The sequence below is a fragment of the Penicillium chermesinum genome, assembly GCF_028974085.1.
Source record: "Penicillium chermesinum strain IBT 19713 chromosome Unknown utg000002l:1.0-5270490.0:1.0-5274688.0, whole genome shotgun sequence".
NCBI classification, from domain to species: domain Eukaryota; kingdom Fungi; phylum Ascomycota; class Eurotiomycetes; order Eurotiales; family Aspergillaceae; genus Penicillium; species Penicillium chermesinum.
This window is the reverse complement of record NW_026695312.1, coordinates 4,834,585-4,860,749: the sequence shown is the minus strand read 5'-3', so window position 1 is coordinate 4,860,749 and position 26,165 is coordinate 4,834,585. Positions and strand designations below refer to the sequence as shown.

The window sequence follows — 26,165 nt, the reverse complement described above, 5'->3', positions numbered from 1 at the left end:
GAGTAGCCACAGCCAATTTCTGTACTTCTGCCCGGAGGTAGGATGGCGAATTATTACGGTGAGATTATAAGAGAGAAATTTGACCTTGAGAGTCGATATTTTACTACAAGTTGCGGGATTATACGCTTATCGATATCCCATCGCTATTGGGGTCGAAGCAGGCTCTGCGACACCAGGTGCCCAAAAGCCAGACAGTTGTGACTCAGTACTGGTAGAAGACACGAGCCCCACGGCAATATGCATCGCTGGATATATGAAAGTTGGATAGAGCGCCAGGATAGTACCGATAAGTAGACAATAGTGGGGCTCTGGTTAAAGAGAATTTAACCGGGAAGCTGGAGACATGGGACTTTCTTGGGTTAGTCCAGACGAAACCGGAACTTTTTTTACCGGCGTGTACTTATCAAAGATGTCTTCCTAGCTACAGCGAGTTCCCAGCGACTCGGGACGTGGAATAGGAAAGGATCCAGATTGCAGAAGCCAACAGGGAAAAATCGAGCTCCTTGACATCATTCGACCAGTAGGCCCCGCGTCACCGCGGCCCCTCCTTCCCAGGATAAATGCACTTGTCCCCCGCCCCCACACCAGATAGCCATTATCCTTTCATAAACCCTGCGGTACTCCATTGGCAGTAGTATCCAGCCATGGCTTCGCAAGACCCCCTTTACATCGGGTTTGACCTGTCGACCCAGCAGCTCAAGGGCCTGGTCGTCAATTCGGACCTCAAAGTCGTGTATATCGCCAAGTTCGACTTCGATGCCGATTCGACGGGGTTCCCCATCAAGAAGGGCGTGCTGACGAACGAGGCTGAACATGAAGTGTTTGCCCCGGTCGCATTGTGGCTGCAGGCCCTGGATGGGGTGTTGGAGAGCCTCCGGAAGCAAGGACTGGACTTTAGCCGCGTCAAGGGCATCAGCGCGGCAGGACAGCAGCACGGCAGCGTCTACTGGGGACGCCAGGCTGCAGGTTTACTGAAGAATCTCGACGCCTCTAAATCCCTTGAGGAACAGCTCCAGCCCGCCTTCTCGCATCCCTACAGTCCAAATTGGCAGGACTCGAGCACCCAAAAGGAGTGCGATGAGTTCGACGCCGTCCTGGGGAGTCGTGAGCAGCTCGCGCATGTTTCCGGAAGCAAAGCACACCATGTAAGAGCCCGATAATTCCCTCAAATACCGACCCTAAGCCAAGGCTAACTTTATATTAGCGATTCACAGGACCACAGATCCTCCGGTTCACGAGGAAGTACCCCGACGTCTACCAACAGACTGATCGAATCGCCCTCGTCTCGTCATTCCTCGCCTCCCTCTTCCTCGGGCGCTACGCCCCTTTTGATATCTCAGATGTCTGTGGCATGAACCTATGGAATATCAAGCAAGGAAAATTCGACGAACAATTGCTCAAACTCTGCGGTGGTTCATTTGGCGTGGAGGAATTAAAGAAGAAGCTTGGCGATGTGCCGGAAGATGGAGGACTACACTTAGGCTCCGTCCACCCGTACTATACCAAGCGCTACGGATTCAGCCCCGACTGTACGGTGATCCCTGCCACCGGAGACAACCCGGCGACTATCCTGGCCTTGCCCCTTCGGCCGTCCGATGCGATGGTCTCTCTGGGCACATCCACCACATTCTTGATGTCCACCCCGAGCTACAAGCCCGATCCCGCGACTCACTTCTTCAACCATCCGACCACCCCGGGCCTCTATATGTTCATGCTCTGCTATAAGAATGGTGGCTTGGCTCGCGAGCACGTGCGCGATGCAATCAATGAAAGCTTGAAGAACACCCCTGACCAGCCATGGGCCAACTTCGACGAAATCTCGCTGAAATCTCCAGCATTAGGCCAGAAGAGCCCCGGGGATCCCATGAAGCTGGGATTGTTCTTTCCTCGGCCGGAAATTGTGCCTAATTTGCCTGCTGGACAGTGGCGATTCACATACGATCCCGCAACAGGCAATCTCAAGGAGACCACCGACGGCTGGGTCGCACCACAAGACGAGGCGCGTGCCATCGTGGAAAGCCAGATGCTTTCACTACGCCTTCGATCAAAGGGGTTGACCCAGAGCCCTGGAAACGGGCTTCCTGCACAGCCCCGTCGAGTCTACCTCGTTGGCGGTGGATCTAAGAACAAAGCCATTGCCAAGATCGCTGGAGAGATCCTGGGTGGCGTGGACGGAGTTTACAAGCTTGATGTTGGCGATAACGCCTGCGCACTGGGTGCCGCCTACAAGGCTGTTTGGGGCCTAGAACGTCAACCAGGTCAGACGTTCGAAGACCTTGTCGGCCAGCGCTGGCGTGAAGAGGAGTTTATCGAAAAGATTGCAGATGGCTACCAGAAGGATCTTTTTGAACGCTATGGCCAGGCTGTCGAAGGATTCGAGAAGCTGGAAAGTCATGTTGTTGACAGTGTCCACAAAAGCAGGGCATAAAAAGGCTCGATTCATGTGGGAGTTCAACCCCAAAACCATGCACATAGACTGTATTCGGGTAATTCAATAATTCAAAGATATAGAAAGTTGTCACTTGCCCGTCTATCCCCATGAACTAGACCATTTTCCCGAGACAGCCTGATAGTAAATTCATCCGAGCTTCTGATTTCTCGAAGCCATTCGAGGGACAGAACGGGCTGGTCCGTGCGGCCCGTTCTATATGCATGAGGGTTTCTCTCATGTCTATACTGAGTTCAAGAACGATTTCGAAGGCAAGGCAATAATTGAAAATGCTTATAATACTTGATTGCTGATACTGCAGGGGCCATGTGGCATTCTGAGATGCGCTTCCCCACCTACTAAAGAGAGATTGCAAACTGTGGTGGTCTCGGAGAAAGACACCTTAACCGAAATTTAGGAATCATTTTTAGAACGGCTGCTAAGGTTCATCCTGGGAATTTCACGCCAATTCACGCAAACTGATGACAACATGTTCTAAAAACGTCAATTACTCATGCCGAATGTGAAATAACAACAATGGATCCCCAAACTCTATAATCTAGAATGGCATGGCCGCGCTTTGTGAGCTGCAGGAAATTGGACGTGCAGAAACCCGCGCACAAGACACCGAACTTATAAACTATTGAGATCTGAGGCAGCGATTCATGGCGCGCAGCGCGGCATCAATGATTGGTGAGGACGTTTAGCTGCTCGAAGATTGTAGACTTTTTCCCTTTAAAGTTCCTTCTTTGTTTCCTTCTTTCTCTCCTTCACGTCATCCTCATTCAAGCGTGTTTCCACACCACATCTTGAAGCTTCTTTTTTTTCGAAACCTAAGCTGCAACAGCCTTTAAACATCGAGCAACTCTTTTCCTTGCAGGTTAGTATCATGGAATTAGAGAGCACTTCTAACTCGCCATCCTACTTCGCCATCCCATCAACCCCACTAATCAACCCGCTTTGTACACTCGTTGTTGAGCCGACGCCATGAACTCACACTCAATCCTGCAGATTAGATACGCAAAATGGGCCCCAAGACTCAAGCTCAAGCTCAGGGCTCCCCTAGCCCGGCTCGCCGCTCCACTAGCCGCCAGGCCTCACCTAAGCAGTCCGTTATCACCACGGACAACATGGAGTTGCTTTGGCTGTACCACTTGGCCAGCGGAGCCCACGTAAGTAACATTCAATTACGATCTATCCTTGTAGATACTGACATTGTTACGGAAGCCTAACCACCAGGTCATCGCCACGCACTTCGGCATCCCCTACAAGACGGTTGCTTCCCGCTACACTCGCATTCGTGAGCAGTTCAAGCACGTCGAGCTGACTGAGGCCGCCCAGCGCCACATGTCTACCTCTGCCCGCGTTTCCGCTAGCAAGTACAAGGTTACCAAGCAGCGTGCCCCTCCCAAGTCCAAGGCCAAAGTCACGGACGAAGACGACGAGGATAAGCCAGCTCCGACTAAGAAGTCACCTGGTCATTCCCTGAGCTTTGATGGTGACGATTTCCACGGGGACGATGAACATATCCCCATTCATGATGACCGCGAGTACCGCTACTAGGCGCTCAAATCATCACCACTCTGCAAGGGAGCAACAGCGAGACAAGGAGAACAGAACGAACGGCGGACAAGATGGACAGTGGATTGAAGTGAACAGATTTCAGGGGAAGGACAAGATATGCGATTTCAGGGGTAGTTAATAGTCTCCAGCCACAGAGGAATCTGAATTTCTGAAATAGTCATTTTCTATAAATACCGAGTAATGCACGTAGCCCTGATTGTGACGAAACTGGATTGGTGCCTTTATTTTCAGGCATAAACCGCGATTGGAGGGGGGCGCGGTTATTCGCGGCGCTTTCTATCGGCTCCCCCGCAAACCTGGAGCCCTTGAATATCCTCGAGCTGGTCTCACAGCAAAAAGTATTTCTCTTGATCTCTCTACCTGGAGCAGCACATCTTGCGCCATATTCTTCAAAATTATGGTTGTACCTAGGGCGTCGCGGTGGCTAAGCCCCCGGGTTCCCCGTCGCTTCTACTCCGCGGCTCCCTCGCCGGCAGCGAAGCTCAATTTACCAATCGATTACAAGTCCACCCCTCTTCTTCATCACACCCCTTCTTCGTTATCAGGGATAGCAGACTTCCCCGCGGCTGCAACTAGCAAACGCTTGAACCTCTTCCAAGCAATCAACTCTGCTCTCCGCACCGCTCTTTCTACCTCCGATAAGGTGCTCCTTTTTGGTGAAGATGTAGCATTCGGCGGGGTGTTTCGCTGCTCAATGGATCTCCAGACCGAATTTGGCTCAGACCGCGTCTTCAATACCCCCTTAACGGAGCAAGGCATTGCGGGGTTTGCTATCGGAGCCGCAGCGGAAGGCATGAAACCTGTGGCTGAGATTCAATTCGCCGACTACGTCTACCCAGCATTTGACCAGATTGTAAATGAAGCCGCCAAGTTCAGATACAGAGAAGGCAACACAGGCGGGAACGTCGGAGGATTGGTGATTCGAATGCCGTGCGGAGCTGTGGGACACGGTGCACTGTACGTGATGACCGGCTGAGTTCTGGCTGAAGGCTCGATTTCGGAGGCTAACAAGAAATTGAAACACAAGATACCATACGCAGTCACCCGAATCGCTCTTTTCGCACATCCCTGGTGTCCGGGTGGTTGTCCCACGGTCCCCTTCGCAGGCCAAGGGCCTGCTCCTCTCGTCCATCTTCAAATACAATGACCCAGTGATCTTCATGGAGCCGAAGATTCTCTACCGCGCTGCCGTGGAACATGTGCCCAATGAATATTACACGATTCCCCTCAGTAAGGCCGAGGTAGTAAAGCCAGGTAAGGACCTGACTGTAATTTCATACGGCCAGCCCTTATATAACTGCTCGGCGGCCATCTCCGCATTGGAAAAGACCATGAAGGGCGTCAACATTGAGCTCATTGACCTCCGGACGATCTATCCCTGGGACCGTCCAACAATTCTGGAAAGCGTGCGGAAAACAGGCCGGGCCATTGTCGTTCATGAGAGCATGGTCAATTATGGCGTTGGGGCGGAGATTGCGGCTACAATCCAACAAGGTGCTTTCCTTCGGTTGGAAGCGCCCGTCAAGCGAGTGGCGGGCTGGACTACTCATACAGGACTTGCATTCGAACCATTTATCCTGCCAGACGTTGCGCGTAAGTTTATTCTCTCGACACGCCGTATGCGATCTTTGTGCTAACACTTGCTCTAGGAATCTATGATGCTATGAAGCAAACCCTTGAATATTGAACAGGGGGCTGAGATGTATGTGCTAAGAGCCCAGAGGAATGGAATCAAGTTGAAGCGTTATTTTATCACTATAAATGTCTATAACCTGACTCGAACATAGAAATTACAAGGAAAGATTTCTAGCCCCTCTTTTCTCGGCCGTAGTGCCCCTGGTCGAATCCGGAGCAGTGGCACCAATTTCAGTGTGTACAACTTTTTCTACGTATCCTAGAATATTATTGAATAAATATTCTAACCTGCCGGTATTCCATAGTAGAATAACATGATTATAGTAAAGTGGGGGATTTGTTCTAGAAATGGAACCGTCCTCGTTGCCGGAAACGGAAGGAGATGATGTGATGACTTCTGGTCCACGCGACTTCCAATTTGTATGATTCAAATCCTCCCGCCGGCAAGAAAAGAAACCAGGCAGGACAGCTGATGGAGCTGTAGCTGTCCGACTATTGAGAAATCTAAAACAGCAAAGCACGGGCTGCGTGCCGACCTGGGATTGCGCTTTGAGAACCCTGCAGGACAAAGAATCTTTCACGCTCAAGTCACCTTCCAATCAGACCGGGCGTAACTCCAGGTCGCTTCTATTTCCATTTCAGCGCACGAGAGTGAAAGAGTCTTTTGAGAAGATAAAAAATATTTACTATCAAGCAGGGACATCTACATTTAGGTGTCCGCGTCGATACCCAATCGTCACCATGGCCCAACAGGAGCTCGGGTCGAGTGCCCTACAGCAACCCAATTCTACCCTGAGAGTGAGTCAAGAGAAAAGAGATAAGAGTGATAGTAAAGATGAACTGTTCTGTCCCCAGTCCTTGGTTGCACGAATACCATCATCATTACCCCGTCCGGACCAACCGAGACAAGTGCAACTTCCGAATACCAATTCTCTGGGAGCGGAGGATAAACAATCCAAAATACCAACAGCCATGCCATCTACGTCAATGAGCCCAGCATCCGTGGACCTTGTAAGGAGACTCGACGAGCTGGAAATATCATTCACCATTACAACCGCAATGGGCTACTTCAGCGCCCAGCAACTGGACCAAGCTAAACAAGAGATCAAGAAGGCGGTCCACCTGGCAACCACCAAAAGACTCAAGATCCATGCACTCAGATGCCACTACTGGATCGGGCGCATTGAGTTCGAGCGCCAGGACTTTGCGTCGGCGTACAAGCACTTCACAGCCGCGATGCCGTGTCTCATATACAACGAATACCCAGAAGGAGATGACTTGATGCTCTATCTGCGACTTTCACAGCCAGAAGTTACCAATGAGATCCGAAAGAGCATACTGCGAAAACACGCGAGAGCCGTATTCAGAGAATGGCCGCACTCGGTCCGGGCCAAGAAGTCGATTGAGACGAAGTCGAGAACGCATACCCCGAGTGATGACTCGTGGGACCGTGCGCTCCATCCTCAGAAGAAACGGCCGCCAAATATCCGAAAGAAATCTGGCCCTGGGCAGAGCGACCAAGCGGAACAGCCTGAGGTGCCTGAGCGTGTTTTGGGCAGCCTCGAGGGCCTTGGCTTAAGAGGTGCTCATTCGACAAGTTACACAACACGAGAAGGTCGCGATTAAGTCCTGAGCTGCAACCGTTGCACTCGGGAGGAATAGTTTCATAGACAGTCTACAAGCTCCATAGATTGGGTTTCATATTCTATTCATCATGCCATTGCTCATGAGAATACACCATCCAACCGGGCCTGTATGGTCTTTTCGTTCAAGCGCCCGTTTTCATCCTCGTAGTTGCGCAATACTTCCAGAGCCATTAAGCGCCGAGGAGCTTTCCGACCGGTCATGAGCTCGAACTGTGCAATACCTTGCTCAATAACATTCTCCAAGCCATCCGACAGAGCCCACGAGCGGCCAGTGGAGTTCCGGAAGCGGCGCATTTGCTGCAGCAACGACGTATCTAACGGTTTATATGCGAGCTAGAGCATTGGTCAATATCGAGATGACGGTGATTTAATAAAAAGCTCGCGGATGACTTACCTCAATTATGACACCGCCGGTCGGACTTCCAAGCCAGGGTAATGGCATCTCAAAGTTCGCCGGCGGCTCTTCACGGTCGGGGTCAGCAGGAACGCCAGATACGACGAGCGTGGGCGGGCTGGCATCTTCCGGCCAGTCATCCTGCGTGGAACGAAGAACTCGCACCACCTCTGCCGAGGCAACCTGAGACGATGCCCAAGAATTAAAATGATTCGCAACATCCTGCGCCCGCGAAAGAGTCCGGTTATAAATGAAGATCTTGCGACAGCCAAGCCGCAGCATGGCATAGATGGCCGAGCGGGCCATGCCACCAGCACCAATCACCAAGCCTGTAGTTTTGGCGCTGATGGCATTCCGCGGAGAGAGGTGGCGATTGAGGCAGGTCATGATCCCGATCCAGTCTGTGTTTTCGCCATACCAGCCCAAGACTGGGCCGGCCTGGTTGCGACGATTGGCTTGCTCTTGCAGGGAATACATCTCGCCTTCGGGCGTTCCACGTAAGGGCATGATTGTATTGATTGCCCCAATGGCCTCTGCGTGCCGACTTTTTGCGGCGAGTTTGTGATAGAGCTCCACACGCCAGGGCTGAACGACACTGGAACCGCCGAAATTCGGATCTCGACGGAATTCGTCCAGGACGGCGAGGGAGGGTGATTCAGGAATGCGATATTTATGGCCCATGCCACAGGCTTGATATGCTCCGTTGTGCATGAAAGGTGACAAACTGTAGGTCACATTTGCTCCAAGAATGTAGAAATGGAGAGGGTCGAGGACATAGCTTTGGAAGAGAGCTTTAATGGCATCCTGAGATGTGATTTGAGGATCGCATTCGCTGATGGCCTGCCTGGTAATAGCTTTGTGCGTCACATTGGTCAAGATAGAATTGAAGACTTGAGATGTGCGTCCAAGGGGGCCAATGTTATAAGCGATAAGGGGAGGGTGGTTGCCAGGTAGAGCTCGGATTTTGCTAGTAAATTCGACCACAGCCGTATTCTCATCACGACTTTTAGCGACGCGAAGAAGCCGCACAATTTGGCAGCCAAGCTTCTCCGCTCTGCTGTAAACGTCCAAGCATTCTTCACTATTCCAACTGAATCGGGAGGATGATTCGAAAATTCTTTGCCCAATGATCTTGGTGTGGCCTCTAGAGCGGATTACCTTCTCCAAGTGAAAATCATCCTGTCCAAGATCCACGACCAGATACTCTACCGCTAGGCGAAGTCCATGCTCGAGAATGCCAATATAGAAAGCAGTCAGGTCGGTCCTGTTTAGACTGGTCGAAGAAGTGTCGACGGACAAGATGACGGGAATTCGGGCATTTCGACGTAAGACAGCAACTTGTTTACTGATAACGGTATGCATGTCTGGCTGACAAAGATCAACGCAAAGCTCAATAGCGTCGCCTCCAGATTCAAGCTCCTGGAGGTTGACAGTATCATCGATCAGATCAGAAGAGCGAACTAGAATAGCATGTGTGAAGGAACGAAGCTCTGGTGGTGTCTCTAGAAGCTCGAACGGTGAAGCGTAGCTCGAGTGATTCACGTCGACCCCAAGAACAAACCGAACGAACCGAGCCAAGTCTTCTTTCACCTCTTGGAGCTTGAACGAAGCAGCTGCAGATCGTGGTTCAGCACTCCCATCGTCGCCATTCACGCGAGACCGGTCCTTCAGGTTGTAAAATTCGAAATCCGAACAGGTTCGATGTAACGGATCTCCCTTCCGGAGAAGATCAACAGACTGTTCGTCCATCCCAGGCATTTGCTGCTGAATCTCATCTATGTCGCGTACCAGGTGTATAATTGGATTTTTTTTGGAGTACTCCCGGAGCCGGTCCTGTACGATTCGGGTGAAACTGCCTAGTCCACATTCGATAACGCAGTCCGTGCGATGGTTGTCCAACATTGACTGCAGGACGTCAATATACCGAGAATGAAACTGCTGGTTGCCATGGACTTTCAGATATTCCAGTCGCGAAACCCCAGTCACCTCCTTGAAATAGTGTTCCTCGGTGATAAACCGTCGCTTAAGCGCCGTGGCCGCGAGGAACCCGAGCGAGCGCTTCCCGGACCCGCGAATGCCTACGAGTACCAATGACGCATTTGGCTCGAAAGTCCTTCTGGCTGGTATCTGTGGAGATTCCATTGTATGCGAACAAGAAGCTCGTGAAGTTATGGGGGCGGAAGGGCGGGGGGCTCGCGCTCAATGCGACGGCAAGATTGTCGGTCGAGCACCCAGCAACCAAAGTCAAGGATGGGCATGCAGAGGGTTACGTGTCGAGGGCAAGGACCATCCTCCTGCGCTTATGTCGCATGAGCCGCATGGAATCGATGGAATCGTCGGACCAGAGACCTGAGCGAGAGAGTAAGATGATATTTCAGATTGCAGATTGGAGAGATCGCGATTCGATTTGCCGTGAGACCTGCGAGTCGGGGACTTACGTAGGACCCGCGGCAAAAGCATTACCCCGTGGTATGAGAACCGGCCTCAGTGTCACCCAAATCCATAGTAAGATCTTAGCTGGTATTTCAGGGTCGAGCTAGCGTCGTGCATGAGGAAGGGCGCGACAATGGATCTGCAATGTCTATCGTCGTGGCTGCGAGAGCCTCCAGCATGCGCGGACTGGCGTGACTGTTCCCCACACAGGAAAAAAAAAATCCCCCGTACACCACGCCCGCTTCCTCTTCACCCCACCAAGATACAACACAACGCGCTGAGCCTTGGGGCTCTGTTCACCATGTCGCAACTTGACTCGGTCATCGCGACGTCCACCATTCTCCTCGAGCAGTTCCAGAACACCCTTTCTCCTGCTTCCGCTCAGTCGGCGCCACCAAACAAAGATGTGGACGCTTTGCCCCTCCTCACGGCTTCATCGGCTGCGCTCAGAGCCCAAGTCACCAAATTATCCTTATTGGCTATTACCACGCCCTTCACACCCTCAGCGGTCGTTACTATCCTTCGAGCCTGCAACGAAAGCGTCCTTCCCTCATTATTGACCGCCGCACTGCTCGTCACACCAACTGCATACACCAAAGCGTTTCACTTGGAAGTATGGCATCTTGTCAAAACCACTTTGGCAGAATACTCAAATTTGGTCCAAGCTGTCAAAAGCATCTCGGGCAAAAAGGAACAGGCGAAACAAAACGAGCCAGCCAAAAAAGAGAAGGATCTACCCCAGTCCGATAAGAACGAAGTCACGGTCGCAACTGGGCGGGTTTGGGATTCCTGCGATATGGTAACCCAAATCGCCGCAAATGGGGTGGTGGGCTTTATTGCTAGTCGCGTCGAGCAGTGGAGGGATCTTGTCAAAGATGCCGTGCAAGAGCTCGAGGAGTGGGATCCGGCGGAGGATGAGGAGGACTTCTTTGATGATATCCTAGGTGAAGATAAAGGAGACGACGAGAAAGATGGAGATTCGGACGGTGGATCGGACGACGAAGAAAGTACTGCCGCACTACAGGAACAAAAGAAGACCGTTCTGCGCTTCTTGAAGCCGGTGGCACAGGTCTACCCTGCCATAAACATTCATCGACTAAAGAATACCAAAAACATACCTCTGTCGTCTGGCGAGCGGGTTGATAAACTGGAGAAGCTGATGACATACCTTCAGCGTATTCCTGATCAACTGGACGAAGCTGCGGGGGGTCTTTACGAAGAAGACATGGATCGCTGTATAAAGTTCTTGCGGAAGATTCGTGTGAATGCGACCAAGGCCGTGGAGCTGGTAACCCAGCCATGGTCTTCGGATGCTGCAGGCGATAACAAAGCAGAAGATAAGTTCACTACTTGGTCTCGGACTTGGCTCAAAGTCATGGACGAAGTGAGTAAGTCTTTTGAGCCTGATACAAAGGAGGCCGCAAAATAAGGATGTCTACGGATCGTCTCGAAAGTGAAATACAAAATTCTATAATGATAAAGTAATCTTGTGTCCTCCTAGTGGTAGTAGCTGCTAGTGCTTTCAACGGACAGGTTAGAGATCTGTAAGTTAGGGTTAGTGCTAGTGACACCAACAGTGACGACATTTTGTCTTGATGGTAAATAAAATGTAGACCGAACCAATAGCCTTAGGATGTCCTGGTCGAGAGTCAAGATTTGAAAACTCCAAGTGCTTTTTGATAATTTCCTAGCCAACTCTGCCTGGATCCATGAATTCATATTTAAATGCCCAACCAACGAACTTACTAGTACTGGTGGCATTGGCAGTTTGGTCCGTTCACACTATGCTGATCAAGTAGCAATGCCACCTAGTTTCAAATCACCAGGGACTCACTCGACCATGACCGCATCGCATCGCTCGAAGTAGGCCAGCTCATGCTTGGACAAGCTCAGCCCCGGAGTGGGTCCAGCGCTACGGACGAAGTTATCCGACATGCGGGAATTCGGAACGCGCATTAGTGGACTTGAAATAAGTGAGGCGAGATTCATTTAATTTGGAGGACTCCATCAGTCCTACCGTTTGAATTTGCATGTCTACAGTATATGTTTCTATCTATTTTCGCAGTGGCAACCATCGCAAGAAGCGCAAACATGGGCGTACGTGTACTTCGGCAGCTATCAAGTTGCTCCACATCTGAAGCTTCTCAGCAACCATTTTTTTTGTTTTGTGTGCTGTAAAATACCTTGTCCTTGAAGACCGTCCTGTGCCCGAGCTAGAAGATCCTTGGGATGTACGATTACAAGTGGCGCAGACTGGTATCTGTGGAAGTGATGTACATTACTGGTAACGGGGACGGATTGGAGGTGAATTGATCCCCTCAATCCATTCAAATTCCTGAGACTTGCTAATGCTTGAAAGACTTCATTATACAGTCGCCCATTGTTCTCGGCCACGAGAGTTCGGGCACTGTTGTCGAGGTTGGATCGGCCGTATAGAATTTGAGAGTGGGACAGCGAGTTGCGATTGAGCCCGGTGTCCCGTGCAGAAAGTAAGCCGGAGTCCTCGTCTTTATCAACAGATGCATGCTAATCAGATTAGCTGTGACTTCTGCCGAAGTGGCTCTTACAACCTGTGTCCTGATAACCGTCTTAGCCGCTACTCCTCCCCACGATGGTACCCTTTCCAAGTACTATATCACACAAGCAGACTACTGCTATCCTCTACCACAACACATGGACTTCGAAGAAGGGGCCCTGGTAGATTCGGTTGCAATGGCAGTTCAGATAACCAAAGTCGGCAAAGTCCGGCCCAACCAAACTGTTGTTGTCTTCGGCTGTGGACCCGTTGGTCTCCTGTGCCAGGCTGTGAGCAAGGCATACTCCGCAGAGAAGGTCATTGGTATCGATATCAGTCAGTCCCGCGCGGAATTTGCCGAAACATTTGGTGCAGACGGTGTGTTTGTGCCACCCCCTAAGCCCGAGGGCAAGGATGATACTCCGTGGAATGACGAGGTTGCACAGATAATCAAGGACAGATTTGATCTCGGGAAGGGACCAGATGTAGTGCTCGAGGCTACTGGTGCCGAACCTTGCATCCAGACTGGCATTCACCTGACTAAGAAGGGGGGGGATGTATGTCCAGGCTGGCATCGGACGCGAGGTAAGTGACTTACTGCTTCATATCCACATGTGCAAGGCTAATGATGGGATAGAAGGTGGTCTTCCCAATCACCACGGCTTGCATCCGTGATTTGCACTTTCGGGGCTCTATTCGTTACACGGTCGGTTGCTATCCGACAGCGGTGGATCTGATTGCGAGTGGGAAGATCAATGTCAAACGTCTAATCACTAACCGATTCAAGTTTGAACAAGCAGAAGAGGAAATCGAGTTGGTGCGGCAAGGAAAAGAAAGCGTAATCAAGGTTATCATTGAGGGGGTCTCTGCATAATAAGAACCTCTAGAATACAGTCGTTCAGCAAAGGGCCGTCCACCCTTAATTCGAAAAGCACGTGTACAAGAAGAGGATCTCAGAGGTGAATATCAAGAGTCTGGAGCGCCTGCGTGACATCTATCTGAGCAGTGAAACTGCTGGCTTTCAGGGCCTCGGTAAAATAAGGCAACTGTTTATTGTTGTAGACGCTCGAATTACCCGTGATATTGAATGCTATCATTCCTTCTCGAATTGGGTTTGTCTTGGAGAGGAAAAGATGCACAATTTTGATCTCGTCAATGGCCGCAGTCATGGGAACGGTGTTGCCTCCTGGTCTGAGGACAAGGTTATCGAGGTAGACTTGGCCGATTGGCTGGTCTTGCGCAGAGAGATCGAATGTTACGTTTCCCTATTTCAAGATCTTGTCGGCGATATATACCTGTGCATGAGATGGGATCAAATCATACCAAGGTGATAGTCATGACGGTAGGGTTAGGTATGAAGACGGTGCCCTTCATATTGCGTCCGTTGTCCAGTTTCTGCAGAAGTTGAATCTCTGTCACGTTGAATCCCTTGAGCTTGTTGAGACCTAGAGTCACACACAGTAGTTAGTCATTCCCCTCACTCACAGGACCGATACGAAAAACCAGACGAATAGGATCAGCTGAGGACATACCTCGCATTGTCACTGTCTTGTTGTAAGATATCGGAACCTTGGGCAAACCGCCCTCTTGGAGATTTGGTTTGCCCTGAATATCCATCTGAATTTCTTCTTGAGTCATGATCACCTCTGCAAAGTTCGCGAAGGAGTTTGTGTCGCTCAAAATAATGCTCTGTGATATTTCGATAACTGCTCCATTGACAGATTTTGTCTTTGGAACATGAACGGAGATAAACGGCCTGGGGGCTCTAGGTAGAGAAACGGCGGCTTCAAACGAGTAGATCCACGGGTGGAAGGAACTGGCCGTTTTCACGGTTTGAGATTGGTAGAGTACAAAAGACGTCGGGTCAGGATCACTAATGACCATGCGAGTGATGTTCAGAGTGGACTTATTCACGTCTCGTTGGGCGATCTTGGGGTAGGCAACATAAACGCTGCGGAAAAAATGGGTTAGATCAAATTTTCCGACAAGTGATTCGCATCATTGAGCGCTATGCTTTGACTTTAATTACTTACATTGGCAAAGTCACAACCATCACGATGACCGACAAACTGATTGTGTAAAGCCACCACCATCGCTTCAAATTCCCCCGAAGGCCAGAGCAAATACGTGTTTTCTGAGACTTTGGCCGATCACCGACGGTCTCTGTTGCCTCTCCTTTGTTGTCGGTCATCCTGCACGGTTGATTCGGATCGGCCTTTTCAGTAGCAAGAGATGTGAGGATGTGGGGGATAGGCTAAGAGAAGAGATACGAGGTAAGCGTAAACAGGAAAAGTATTAAAAGGAGACTTTGCGTTGGCGCTGAAGGCAAAAGCTCCAACCACAAAACTTCCTTTTTGCCCAACCCAGAAATTACCACAACTCGGCGGGATATTATACTTTCTAATCGTTGGCCGTGTATACGCCGAGTGGTTTCCCAAGAAAACAGGCCCACGTTATCCTACAACGACCACTAATTATCCGCGCTCAACTGGAATACGAGTAATATTACTCCAAGGCTTCATACTAGCGGAAAGTCAGACCCAGTAAATGATCCCTAAGTTTCAGGCATTCCAGGTTTTTCCAGTAGCATTGGTATATGTTTGACGTATCATCCGACTTTCCTTTTCCCCCAAGCGGAATCGGCATTTGTCTCTACATGTTTGATGCTAAGAGCTGCACTATCGTAACGTAATATTGTCCAGACTAGGCATCTTTGCAGGAAATGATTTCTGGGCTGAGAGTCAAGACTACGGGGAGACCCCTGGATTAACCTGGGATGAGAACTATTTAGCTACAGACGGATTCTAGCGCGCCTTGTGTTTCAAGTTGAATATTGTACGACCAGATGTGACTTACTCCGAAGGGCAAGGGCCATGAAGCTGATATGAGGAAACAAGCCAACACGCCTATTCATGTAGTATAGATCAATCATATGTAGACGGCATTCAAGGAGCTTGGGAGACAGATGAGCCAGGACGGGACCTGAATACGGCATGTAACATTGCGCTGACTTGCGCGTCTTTTCAGCATCCATCTCAGGTATAACGTTGCACTGAATGGAACGACTCTGCAATGATTGTCTGCCACAGGAGTTTCAGCAGCAGGAACACCCGCCAAGCCTGTAACAGACTCATTGGCAGGCCAGATAAGAACATATTGACCACCACCGAAACAGGGTGGACCATGACGCTTTCAACAAATTCATTCTGCAAAATCTGTGGCCTTGAGCGCAGTAAAACCTCTCTCAGAATTTGAATAAAGCACAAGCCATGGATAAATTTGAAGTTCCCAAAATATTGGAAACGAGCATACTACTGAAGCAAGAGCACCTATAAGCTTAGCCGTTACTGTCTCCTATTTTCAGGTCCAGGGGACCAGATAGCCGCTAGAATTGCAGCACAAAGCATCGTATAAATCTGAAATGATCAGGAAGCTTCTCCTCCCATCAAGATGGGCTGAAAAGAACCCCATGGTGGTCTGACTCGGATGAATCTCGAAGTATAGAAACGGGGGCGGTCCGTGCGCCGATGGAGCTTCCGCATTCTCGCAGCTCCGGAGGCTCGCCAATTCCATCAATCCATCCTTGCAGCATGGATTGCCTTCAATCCCATATCCCTCCATCTCTGCACTCCCTCGTGGAGCCCTACGTGTCTCTCTTGACTGCAGAGCACGTTCAGTGGATCGGTATCGCGCTGCTAACCCTGTTCGTGGGTTACGCGGGGTCTCTCTACGTCCAAAGCGTTAAGGAGGCCGGCGTCGCCTTCAATGTCCCAGTGCCCATTGAGGTTCGCAAGCCTAATACTGTCCTGAAAAAGTGGGAAGATGTCTCGGGCTTGGAGAGGCAGGTGCTGGAGGACCAGGTTCGAGGTGTGAGTGCTGCTACCAAATGTTTGGATTTGTGCATCCTCAAGAGCGCGTGGCCAGAACTAACAAAAACCTCTCGCTATAGAAATGGAGCGACAAACTAATCATGAGCTACTGCCCCGCGGATGGTCGGATCCTTGGAAACGGAATACGGCCGGCGACGATCGAGGATGTCAACCAAGCCGTTCGAGCTGCCCAGAGTGCTCAGCGTGAATGGGCCAAGACGACCTTCGCCGAACGCCGAAAAGTTCTACGGACACTGCTGAAATACGTGCTCGAGCACCAGGATGAGATCGTGGCAGCATGCTCCCTCGACTCGGGGAAGACAAAGGTGGACGCTTCGTTTGGCGAGATCTTGGTGACTGCTGAGAAACTCAAGTGGACAATTGATCATGGAGAGAACGCCTTGCGACCATCCCGTCGACCAACCAATTTCCTGATGATGTACAAGAAGAACACGGTCATCTATGAGCCCCTCGGCGTGGTTTCCGCAGCTGTCTCCTGGAACTATCCCTTCCACAATTTCATCGGCCCCGTGATCAGTGCGTTGTTTAGCGGCAATGGCATTGTTGTCAAACCTTCAGAGCAGACGGCCTGGTCCACCACATTTTCCTGGATGTTGTTCGGGGTGCCCTTTCCAGCTGTGGCCACTCCCGAGATCTTGTGCAGACTGTTATGTGCCTACCTGCTGTTGCTGATGCACTGACCTCTCACCCAGAGATCGCGCAGCTCACCTTCATCGGTTCTCGTCCTGTTGCCCACAAAGTGTGTGCCTCTGCGGCTAAATCGCTCACCCCCGTCACTGTGGAGCTGGGTGGTAAAGACCCTTCTGTCATTCTTGACGACGCCCGTACAGTGCGCAATCTACCTTCCGTCGCTTCGATCCTTATGCGTGGAGTCTTCCAATCTGCCGGTCAGAACTGTGTTGGCATTGAGCGTGTTGTCGCTCTCCCAGGCGCCTATGAAAAACTCATTGAACTGGTCACTCCTCGTATCAAGGCTCTCCGTCTCGGCTCCATATTCCTCGACACGCAACCAACCCCAGACATGGGCGCATCTATCTCTCCCGCCTCTTTCGACAAGCTTGAAGCTCTGATCGCCGATGCCGTGAAGAACGGCGCTCGTCTCATTGCTGGTGGTAAGCGCTACGAGCATCCTGCCCACCCCCACGGCCACTATTTCCAACCCACTCTTCTGGCGGACGTGACGCCCAGTATGAAGATTGCGCAGGAGGAATTGTTCGCGCCTGTCTTCGTCATGATGCGTGCCGAGTCTGTGACCGATGCCATTGCCATCGCCAACTCCACCGAATACGCTCTGGGTGCTAGCGTCTTCGGATTCAACGACGCCGACGTGCAGGCGTGTGTTTGCGGGATCAAGGCTGGTATGGTTTCAGTTAATGATTTCGGCGCATACTACGCTGTCCAGCTTCCATTTGGTGGCGTCAAGGGCTCTGGATACGGCCGTTTCGCGGGAGACGAGGGCTTGCGTGGTCTGTGTAACCTGAAGTCAGTTTGCGTGGATAAATTCCCAAAGGTCATTGCCACGGGGATCCCACCACGTTTGGACTATCCTATCCAGAAACGCGAAGGCGAGGCTGGGAAGAAGGATGGTCCTGCTGCATGGGAGATGTGCAAGGGCATCGTGGAAACGGGGTACCAATTGACCGTCGGCGGGTGGATTGCTGGTTTGGCGCGCCTACTCAGCAATCTATAGAGTTCAGATCTGTATATATTGGCAGGCTTTCATTTCGGTTGTATATAAACTAATAACTCAAAAAGTAATGATATTTTGGTAATAACATATGCTGCACGGCGTAGTGCTCGGGGTATAATGAAAAGATAATGTACAGGAATCAACATTCAAATAACTAGCCGGATTTCTGCCAAAGCTGCTGGACAGGAAACCCACTGCTCGCCGGCATCCAGGGGCCAAGAGTCTTCGGGCTAATCGCCTCCAAATACCCCTCAGCATGCCGACTCTGATGATCCAGTCCCCCGCAGTAGAAAAGCTGCCGCTTCATCTGATCCTTCTCCTTCCCTACATCGTTAGGTAGATCCAGCATGAAATCTGACAACCAGTGCGCAAATTTAGGGAAGTTGACTTCCTTGCATGCCGGGCGCGTCTTGTTCTTATTATTCCAAGCGATGACTTCTTCACTCATAGGCGGCACCGACTCTGCACTCGCGCGGAGAAGATTCCGGAACAGAACCACTTTTTTGATCGGGTGCTCGCGCAGCCTGGCGACTCGGATGAAGTGCTCTTCTGAGATCAAGTAGATGTGATCCCGAACTTGAGTCCCGAAGCGGATACAATATTCTTCTAGTTTCAGAAGGCTGGTTAAAGCCACGAAGTCCTTAGACTTGATGGACATCTTGACGCCGCGATGAAGAGCGGGGCGATTAATGGTGATGGGGGTAGGAAGAGGAGGGAGGCCTGGAGCAAGGAAAAGCCCCGAGCACAACCGCAAAGTTTCAAGGGTTTTCAGATCTTCGGTTGGGAAGTGGTCGGAGTCACCGCGATACAGGTGATCAGGTATGCAGAGGAGACTGATAGCGGGGATTCTGATGACGGCGTCAGTCAGCTTGGGCATATTGGTCCGCCTGATTTCTAGTTCCATATAATCAGAGATATGGAGATCGTATGAATGAGCGCCGGGCGAGCTGAGATATTCTCGTCGATTGTGTTCATCGAACGGGTGGTTCAGTTTATCGAGAAAATGCTGCAGTGGCGGGCCGTCGCCATGGAAGTCTCGGGGAGCGTTGTCCGCCTTGCTCATGAGCTGAGCCAGGGCCGTCTTCTGTTGAGGCTCCATTGTGACATCTTTCAGCCAGTACTGATGAATGTTGAGCATCATCAACGTTGAGACCTGGGCCCGTAGTCGATCAGCCGTGAACCAGGGACATTGGAACATCACGCTCTGGAGTTGCGTGCGGTCCTCGGTAGAGAGTGGAGTGAATTCCATGGGTGCAAAATAGCGGCGGACAGCAGCACATGGCTCCTGTCCTTCTGGGCCTTTCCAGCAGGCTTGCAGAATGAGGAGTCCATAGATGCGCTCATTGGTGATCGCCGCTGTGATGGATGTGGAGACGCACGTAAAATTCAAATTCAGGGAATAGAAGAAGATCTGCTGCAGGAGCTCTTTGGGTAAAACTTCCAGGCGACTGAGGTACCGCACCTGTCTTCGAGCTTTAGCGTCGCGAGGCTGCTTAGGCTTTGATTTTCTGTTCTTCTCGACCTTGTTTGGGGGGTCGAGTTTTTTCCCCGGTAGGCATCTGACCTGCGCCAGACGCGGACGATGATGATAGTAGATCGATATGTTCAGGGTCCACATTGTTCTCAATGACATTTTTGAGATCAGTTGTCTTCATGGACTTAGCTCTTGGAGCACCTGGGGTCGCAGCCCTGTAAGGCGCCATGGCTGAAAAAGTCGAACTGCGCGAATCTGAAACTGCGAGACCACCAAGTCGGGGGTCTGGGGATCCGGACCCTTCTTTATGGATGACCGCCTATCGCTTTTCCTCCTTGATCTCCCCTATTTTTTGAGGGCCATGGATTCCGACGAAGTATACACGTCCACTTGCGTTGCTTTTTTTTCTCGTTCAACCTGGTTCGCCCTGACGCCACCTGGACGCTGATTGGCCGAGAAGGATCATCTTCCCCATCGATTGCAAGGTTGAGTCTATCGAATTTACAGTGGGGACTGGTCACTCCGCCTGAATAAGGAGGACACGGAGGTCCTTACAGACCTAAATGGACAGGTCTATGCAGGACCTTGAGCTTCTTGCGAGAATCCAGAGTCACAGCCAAAAAGCCAGACATGTCGAGGCCCAGGGGGCAACCGATTTCTGCCCTGAAACCCACTATGATCCGGAATATGCAATTACACTCCGATGCTCTGATGCACGAGCCAGGATTGAACTGCTTCCGGCCGTCCTCGTCTATCTCGTGCTCCCCTGCATCCATGGCTCCATTGCTACCTCAATTTAAGGTGTTTTAAGTGCGCGGGTTCCGTGCACGCGGGTCAGTGGAGACGTCGAAATAGAGACCAGCAGCCATTTAACCCTGAGCGACCTAGTGGCAGCCAAGAGCAGCATGGATCAACGACCCTAAGTCACCACCCGGCCAGCTATGCCGTCAGAATGGAGTCCTCAGCAATGCTTAAGCGATTATCGATCGATCTGAACATGACTTTGAATGTTTTACTGGTTTGGCCGTGCGAAACGCTCCGCAGGCCCCTCGAAACTTTCTCCGAAGTGATCGACATCCCTGAACAGAATTACTGTCCGGTTCGCCCTCATGTTCCACGCGCCCTAGAACATTCACAAAAGAACGCTTCTTCATGTCTACGGCAGCCTACCAAGGTTGTGTCGAGAAATGTGGCAAGGTCGCATTTATCTGGTCATTTAGTCCAACTCGGGGTTGATATTCCCCCAGAAAGCATTCCGGCTCTCCTTTCTTATCCCTCGCTATCGCCTTGTCGTCACTCCCTTGGTTTTTGGTTCTTACACATTCCCTTACCCAACCGTTTGTCCGGCTCGATTCTTGAAAGCTGGCGCGCCCTAATTTTATTTGCGCCTGATCCCTCACCATGTCGCAACCGGCAGGGGTGGCCGTGGAGGGGAAGTCCAAGGAGGCGATTGCGACCACGTCCGAAGCCTCACGTTCTCCTAGGCACGCCCAACCCGGCGCAGACGAACTCATTATTCAGAAGGCAAATGAGAACAAGACCGCGTCGCCAGAGGAGCAGGAGGATCTTCTTTTTTCACATCTGCCCGAACACGAACAGGCCATTTTGCAACAACAGGTCAAGTCGCCGCGAGTCAACATCAGTTTTTTCAGTCTGTACCGTTATGCCTCAAAACTCGAATTGGCGATTCTTACCATTAGCACTCTTTGTGCAATCGCCGCAGGTGCGGCAATGCCATTATTTACGGTGGGTTACAGTTGCATGTCCATAAAATGCTCCGAAAGGCAAAAACCAATCCACTAAACAACTATTCCGCGATCTAGATCCTCTTCGGCTCCCTAACGACGGCGTTCCAGAAAATCGAACTGAGAACCATTACCTACGACCATTTTATGAAGGAATTGGACAAGAATGTGCTATACTTTGTATGGCTGGGCATCGGCGAGTTTATCACCGTCTATATCAGCACCGTTGGGTTCACCTACACCGGAGGGCGGGTTACGCAGAAGATTCGCGAGCACTACCTCCAAGCTATCCTGCGGCAAAATATCGGATACTTTGACAAACTAGGTGCCGGTGAGGTGACCACTCGTATCACCGCTGACACAAACCTGATCCAGGATGGCGTGTCTCAGAAGGTAGGCCTGACTTTGACTGCTGTGGCCACCTTTGTGACAGCTTTCATTGTAGCTTATTCCAAGTACGCTCGTCTCGCTGGTATCTGCACCTCAACCATCGTCGCTTTGGTTTTGCTTATGGGCATTGGTTCTACCTTCATTGTGAAATACAGCCAGCAATCCTTGGAAAGCTATGCTGCTGGTGATACTGTCGCAGAGGAAGTGCTCAGTTCGATTCGGGTGGCTACAGCGTTTGGCACACAAGAGCGACTAGCCAGCCAATATGATGAGCATCTACACATCGCTGAAAAAGCAGGATTTCGGCTTCAGCTTTGTATGGCTATCATCATGGGGCCCATGTTCGGTATCATGTTTTGGAACTATGGGTTTGGGTTCTGGATGGGCTCGCGATATTTGGTGCAAGGAGAAGTCAACGTTGGCCAAGTATTGACTGTCCTGATGTCTATACTGATTGGTTCTTTTGCTATCGGCAACGTCAGTCCAAATGGACAAGCCTTTGTTCAAGCTGTGGCCGCCGCGACAAAGATTTTCAGTACCATCGATCGTATTCCTCCGGTCGACGCGACATTACGAACGGAGGGAATCATCCCGGAATTTATCGAAGGCAATATCGAACTTCGCAACATCAAGCATATTTACCCTTCTCGGCCTGACGTGACGGTTATGAAGGATCTCTCGCTTTTCATTCCCGCAGGGAAGACCACCGCTCTTGTCGGCCCGTCAGGTTCGAGCAAGAGCACAATCATGGATCTGATTGAAAGATTCTATCTTCCGGTCGGAGGCTCCATTTATTTAGATGGCGTCGATATGTCCACCATTAATCTGCGATGGCTCCGTCAGCAGATTTCTCTTGTTAGTCAGGAGCCAGTCCTTTTCGGAACCACCATTTTCAACAATATTCGACACGGGCTTACTGGAACCAAATACGAGCACGAATCTGAAGATACCGTGAGGCAGCTCGTGGAGTCTGCAGCGAAGACTGCGAATGCACACGTTTTCATCAATGCTCTGCCAGAGGGGTATGACACTAACGTCGGACAGCGTGGTTTCTTGCTCTCTGGCGGCCAGAAGCAGCGTATTGCCATTGCCCGCGCCATCGTATCTGACCCTAAGATCTTACTTCTCGACGAAGCGACATCGGCTCTCGATACAAAATCTGAAGGTCTGGTGCAGGCTGCACTCGACAACGCCAGTGCAGGACGGACCACGATCACCATTGCGCACCGTCTCTCAACGATCAAAACCGCACAGAACATCGTGGTTTTAGTGAGCGGCTCAATCGTGGAGCAGGGTACACATGATGAACTCATTCGGAACGATGGCCCCTATTCCAAGCTCGTCGAGGCGCAACGTTTCAAAGAGGACATTGTCACCGACGTCCTTGATCACGACGGGGACGAGCTCTCCATTACCTTTTCCGATATCTCCGACGAGGATGGCAAAGAGCTTGGCCGTGGCAACTCTATCGACTCTCCTTCACTGGCAGAAGACGCCATTCCCTTGAAAGAGATGAACCGTATCCAGAGTGTTCGTCATAGTATCCGCAAGATGGATACTCGAAAATCAGTGCACAGCATGTTCCTCGCTCCCGCGCCAAAGGACGTTGAGCAAAAATACTCGCTCTGGTCACTGATCACGTTCATAGCCTCTTTCAACAAAGAGGAATGGATTTGGATGGTTGTTGGGCTTGTCTTCTCCTGCCTTGCTGGTGGTGGACAACCTACCCAGGCCTACCTCTACTCCAAAGCATTGAGTGTTCTGTCCCTGCCAAAGCCCCTCTATCATAAGCTCCGCACGGAGGCAAACTACTGGTCTCTCGTCTTCTTCGCCATCGGAATCGCGCAATTTATCACCTTTATCGTCCACGGAGCTTGCTTCGGTGTGTGCTCCGAACGGCTGGTCCGAAAGGCCCGCAGTATGGCGTTCCGAAGAATCTTACGACAAGATATTAGCTATTTCGACAAGGAAGAGAATTCGACTGGCGCATTGACATCTTTCCTTTCTACGGAGACCAAGAGTCTGGCCGGCATTAGTGGACAGAACCTGGGCATGATTCTCATGACTCTCACGACCCTGATCGGATCCATGTGCATTGCTTTGGCCTTTGGCTGGAAACTGGCTCTAGTCTGCATTTCTCTGCTTCCCGTTCTTCTAGGTTGTGGATTCTTCCAATTCTACATGCTCGCCAAATTCGAGTCCGACTCCAAAGAGGGGCATAAGGACTCAGCTTCATTTGCCTGCGAAGCTGCCTCCTCAATTCGCATCGTGGCTTCTTTGACCCGCGAAGAGGAGGTCTGGAACAGTTACCATGAGATCTTGGAATCGCAGAATCACGCACATTTAATTTCAAACCTTCGCGCCTCATTATTATTCGCTGCATCTCAAGCCCTGGTTTTCTTTTGTGTGGCTTTGGGTTTTTGGTACGGCGGTGGTCTTCTTGGCCGTCATGAGTATGACATGCTCTCGTTTTTTGTTGCTTTCTCCGAGATTTTGTTCGGAGCACAGTCTGCAGGTGCAGTCTTTTCATTTGCTCCCGATATGGGCAAGGCTAAGAATGCTGCGTTCGAGCTCCGCAGGCTCTTCGACAGCCGCCCGAAGATTGATCCTTGGTCCAGCCAGGGTGAAGTGATCAGTCCAAGAGATGCGGTTCAAGGCAAGGGGGGCCCTGGAGTTCCGCGATGTCCATTTCCACTACACATCCAGGCCAGACCAACCCGTTTTGCGGGGCATCGACCTTACGATCCACCCGGGACAATATATTGCTCTTGTCGGGCCAAGTGGATGTGGCAAGAGTACGACCATCGCTCTTCTTGAGCGCTTCTACGATGCCACGCGCGGAGGAATCTACATCGATGGAAAGAATATCACTGACCTCAATGTTAATTCGTACCGCAGTCTCTTAGCTCTGGTCAGCCAAGAGCCCACCCTTTACCAGGGCACAATCAAAGAGAACATTCTCATGGGTGTGCACGGCGGTGAGGCTTCAGACGAAGAGATCAAGAAAGTCTGCTACGATGCGAACATTCATGACTTCATCATGTCTCTTCCGTAAGTCGTATCTGACTCCTACGCTTTTCTTTTTGTGCTTCTTTTACTAACTTCTCCTGTAGCGACGGGTTCGAAACCAAGATCGGAAACAAGGGACTTATGTTATCTGGAGGGCAGAAACAACGCGTTGCAATCGCACGAGCGCTTTTGCGTAACCCCAGGATCTTGCTTCTTGACGAAGCCACCTCAGCCCTCGACTCACAGTCTGAAAAGGTCGTCCAAGCTGCATTGGATGCTGCGGCACGCGGTCGTACCACCATTGCTATCGCTCATCGACTGAGCACGATTCAAAAAGCAGACGTGATCTACGTCTTTGATCAAGGCAAAATCGTTGAAAGTGGCACACATCAAGAGCTGCTACGTCTTAAAGGCCACTACTACGAGTTGGTCAACTTACAGAGCCTCGGGAAAGGCCAATGAACAATTTTTTCTTGTTGGACAAAGTTACCACTATCTTATGACCATTCATAGGCGTTACTATCTTCTTTTAGCCTTCTACCATACATATTTGGATGAATTCACGGTTCTTCCAGCGTTTGTTTTCAATGCTTTTCAGTGCTTTCACAGTGGCCAATCAAGCACCAGTTTCCACAATTTCATACAATTTGAGCATCTGAGTGGTTGCAAATTAGTGGAGTATAGATCGTAATAAACCCCGATTGAATGAAGTGGCAAGTATATAGGAGCTTTTGGCGTGGAAAGTGGCTGGTAAAAGATCACCGACAGTTGTATATTGCATATCCACTCGCACCCGCACTGCATCTTTAGATCCCCCGAATTCCACACTACGTCGAGTCAGATTTCCTTTGCATTTGCTTTAGACTCCGTCTCAAGTGCGCTTCTTGGCACCCAGATTCCCGTCACCATGCAATTGCAGGCGGTTTTTTCTACGTTGTTGTCGCTGGTCTGTGATAGGCGCGGCCTCCACTTCGCGCGGACAGAAAGCCCCCAAATTTCCTGCGAAGCCTCGTGTGGTGCATCAGTACAAAGACCCAATTTGGCTGGAGATTTTGGCTGTAAAACCCAGCGGAAATATTCTTGCTACACAAAACTGCTTATACGCCAAACCTCTACCAGATCTCCTACCCTGAAAGCTCGTCTCTTCAGTCTTGCATACCTTCGCCACTAGTCCCCTCCTGGGCAACACAGGGGTGCAGCCCAGTGTATTTCGTCTGGCGGAAGTTGAATATTCCCATATAGCTGTACCTGTGGCCAATACGTCCAAGGTGTGGGAGGTTCATATGGCCAAGAGACCCCTACCGAGCAGTGATATAGCTTGGCTGTGAAGGG

The 26,165-nt window shown here is 50.8% G+C and overlaps 11 protein-coding genes across 11 annotated transcripts; 8 read left to right on the top strand and 3 right to left on the bottom strand.

Moving 5' to 3' along the window:
• Positions 1 to 644: 644 nt before the first annotated feature.
• Positions 645 to 2,428, top strand: N7468_002711 (xylulokinase; the record flags this gene model as incomplete). The annotated part of the gene is made up of 2 exons (XM_058472008.1): positions 645 to 1,145; positions 1,205 to 2,428. 2 exons carry the CDS (start codon positions 645 to 647, stop codon positions 2,426 to 2,428), a joined length of 1,725 nt encoding a protein of 574 aa, XP_058335149.1.
• A 1,025-nt stretch (positions 2,429 to 3,453) lies between these two features.
• Positions 3,454 to 3,991, top strand: N7468_002710 (uncharacterized protein; the record flags this gene model as incomplete). The annotated part of the gene is made up of 2 exons (XM_058472007.1): positions 3,454 to 3,600; positions 3,635 to 3,991. The coding sequence occupies 2 exons, from the start codon at positions 3,454 to 3,456 to the stop codon at positions 3,989 to 3,991; spliced, it is 504 nt and encodes a 167-aa protein (XP_058335148.1).
• Positions 3,992 to 4,409: 418 nt separating this feature from the next.
• Positions 4,410 to 5,699, top strand: N7468_002709 (2-oxoisovalerate dehydrogenase subunit beta; the record flags this gene model as incomplete). Its single annotated transcript, XM_058472006.1, has 3 exons — positions 4,410 to 4,969; positions 5,040 to 5,605; positions 5,662 to 5,699. The coding sequence occupies 3 exons, from the start codon at positions 4,410 to 4,412 to the stop codon at positions 5,697 to 5,699; spliced, it is 1,164 nt and encodes a 387-aa protein (XP_058335147.1).
• A 689-nt stretch (positions 5,700 to 6,388) lies between these two features.
• N7468_002708 (uncharacterized protein) lies at positions 6,389 to 7,273 on the top strand (the record flags this gene model as incomplete). Its single annotated transcript, XM_058472005.1, has 2 exons — positions 6,389 to 6,445; positions 6,503 to 7,273. The coding sequence occupies 2 exons, from the start codon at positions 6,389 to 6,391 to the stop codon at positions 7,271 to 7,273; spliced, it is 828 nt and encodes a 275-aa protein (XP_058335146.1).
• Positions 7,274 to 7,371: 98 nt separating this feature from the next.
• Positions 7,372 to 9,829, bottom strand: N7468_002707 (repressor protein; the record flags this gene model as incomplete). The annotated part of the gene is made up of 2 exons (XM_058472004.1): positions 7,372 to 7,626; positions 7,688 to 9,829. The coding sequence occupies 2 exons, from the start codon at positions 9,827 to 9,829 to the stop codon at positions 7,372 to 7,374; spliced, it is 2,397 nt and encodes a 798-aa protein (XP_058335145.1).
• On the top strand, positions 9,778 to 11,549 carry N7468_002706 (uncharacterized protein; the record flags this gene model as incomplete). Its single annotated transcript, XM_058472003.1, has 2 exons — positions 9,778 to 10,156; positions 10,228 to 11,549. The coding sequence occupies 2 exons, from the start codon at positions 9,778 to 9,780 to the stop codon at positions 11,547 to 11,549; spliced, it is 1,701 nt and encodes a 566-aa protein (XP_058335144.1).
• Positions 11,550 to 12,643: 1,094 nt separating this feature from the next.
• On the top strand, positions 12,644 to 13,509 carry N7468_002705 (GroES-like protein; the record flags this gene model as incomplete). The annotated part of the gene is made up of 2 exons (XM_058472002.1): positions 12,644 to 13,192; positions 13,273 to 13,509. 2 exons carry the CDS (start codon positions 12,644 to 12,646, stop codon positions 13,507 to 13,509), a joined length of 786 nt encoding a protein of 261 aa, XP_058335143.1.
• Positions 13,510 to 13,588: 79 nt separating this feature from the next.
• N7468_002704 (DUF3712 domain-containing protein) lies at positions 13,589 to 14,826 on the bottom strand (the record flags this gene model as incomplete). The annotated part of the gene is made up of 4 exons (XM_058472001.1): positions 13,589 to 13,900; positions 13,959 to 14,080; positions 14,168 to 14,586; positions 14,669 to 14,826. The coding sequence occupies 4 exons, from the start codon at positions 14,824 to 14,826 to the stop codon at positions 13,589 to 13,591; spliced, it is 1,011 nt and encodes a 336-aa protein (XP_058335142.1).
• A 1,399-nt stretch (positions 14,827 to 16,225) lies between these two features.
• On the top strand, positions 16,226 to 18,215 carry N7468_002703 (uncharacterized protein; the record flags this gene model as incomplete). The annotated part of the gene is made up of 3 exons (XM_058472000.1): positions 16,226 to 16,504; positions 16,585 to 17,041; positions 17,089 to 18,215. 3 exons carry the CDS (start codon positions 16,226 to 16,228, stop codon positions 18,213 to 18,215), a joined length of 1,863 nt encoding a protein of 620 aa, XP_058335141.1.
• A 154-nt stretch (positions 18,216 to 18,369) lies between these two features.
• Positions 18,370 to 19,833, bottom strand: N7468_002702 (uncharacterized protein; the record flags this gene model as incomplete). Its single annotated transcript, XM_058471999.1, has 1 exon — positions 18,370 to 19,833. The coding sequence occupies one exon, from the start codon at positions 19,831 to 19,833 to the stop codon at positions 18,370 to 18,372; it is 1,464 nt and encodes a 487-aa protein (XP_058335140.1).
• Positions 19,834 to 21,090: 1,257 nt separating this feature from the next.
• On the top strand, positions 21,091 to 25,295 carry N7468_002701 (ABC multidrug transporter mdr1; the record flags this gene model as incomplete). Its single annotated transcript, XM_058471998.1, has 4 exons — positions 21,091 to 21,435; positions 21,513 to 24,447; positions 24,536 to 24,875; positions 24,938 to 25,295. 4 exons carry the CDS (start codon positions 21,091 to 21,093, stop codon positions 25,293 to 25,295), a joined length of 3,978 nt encoding a protein of 1,325 aa, XP_058335139.1.
• Positions 25,296 to 26,165: the final 870 nt, after the last annotated feature.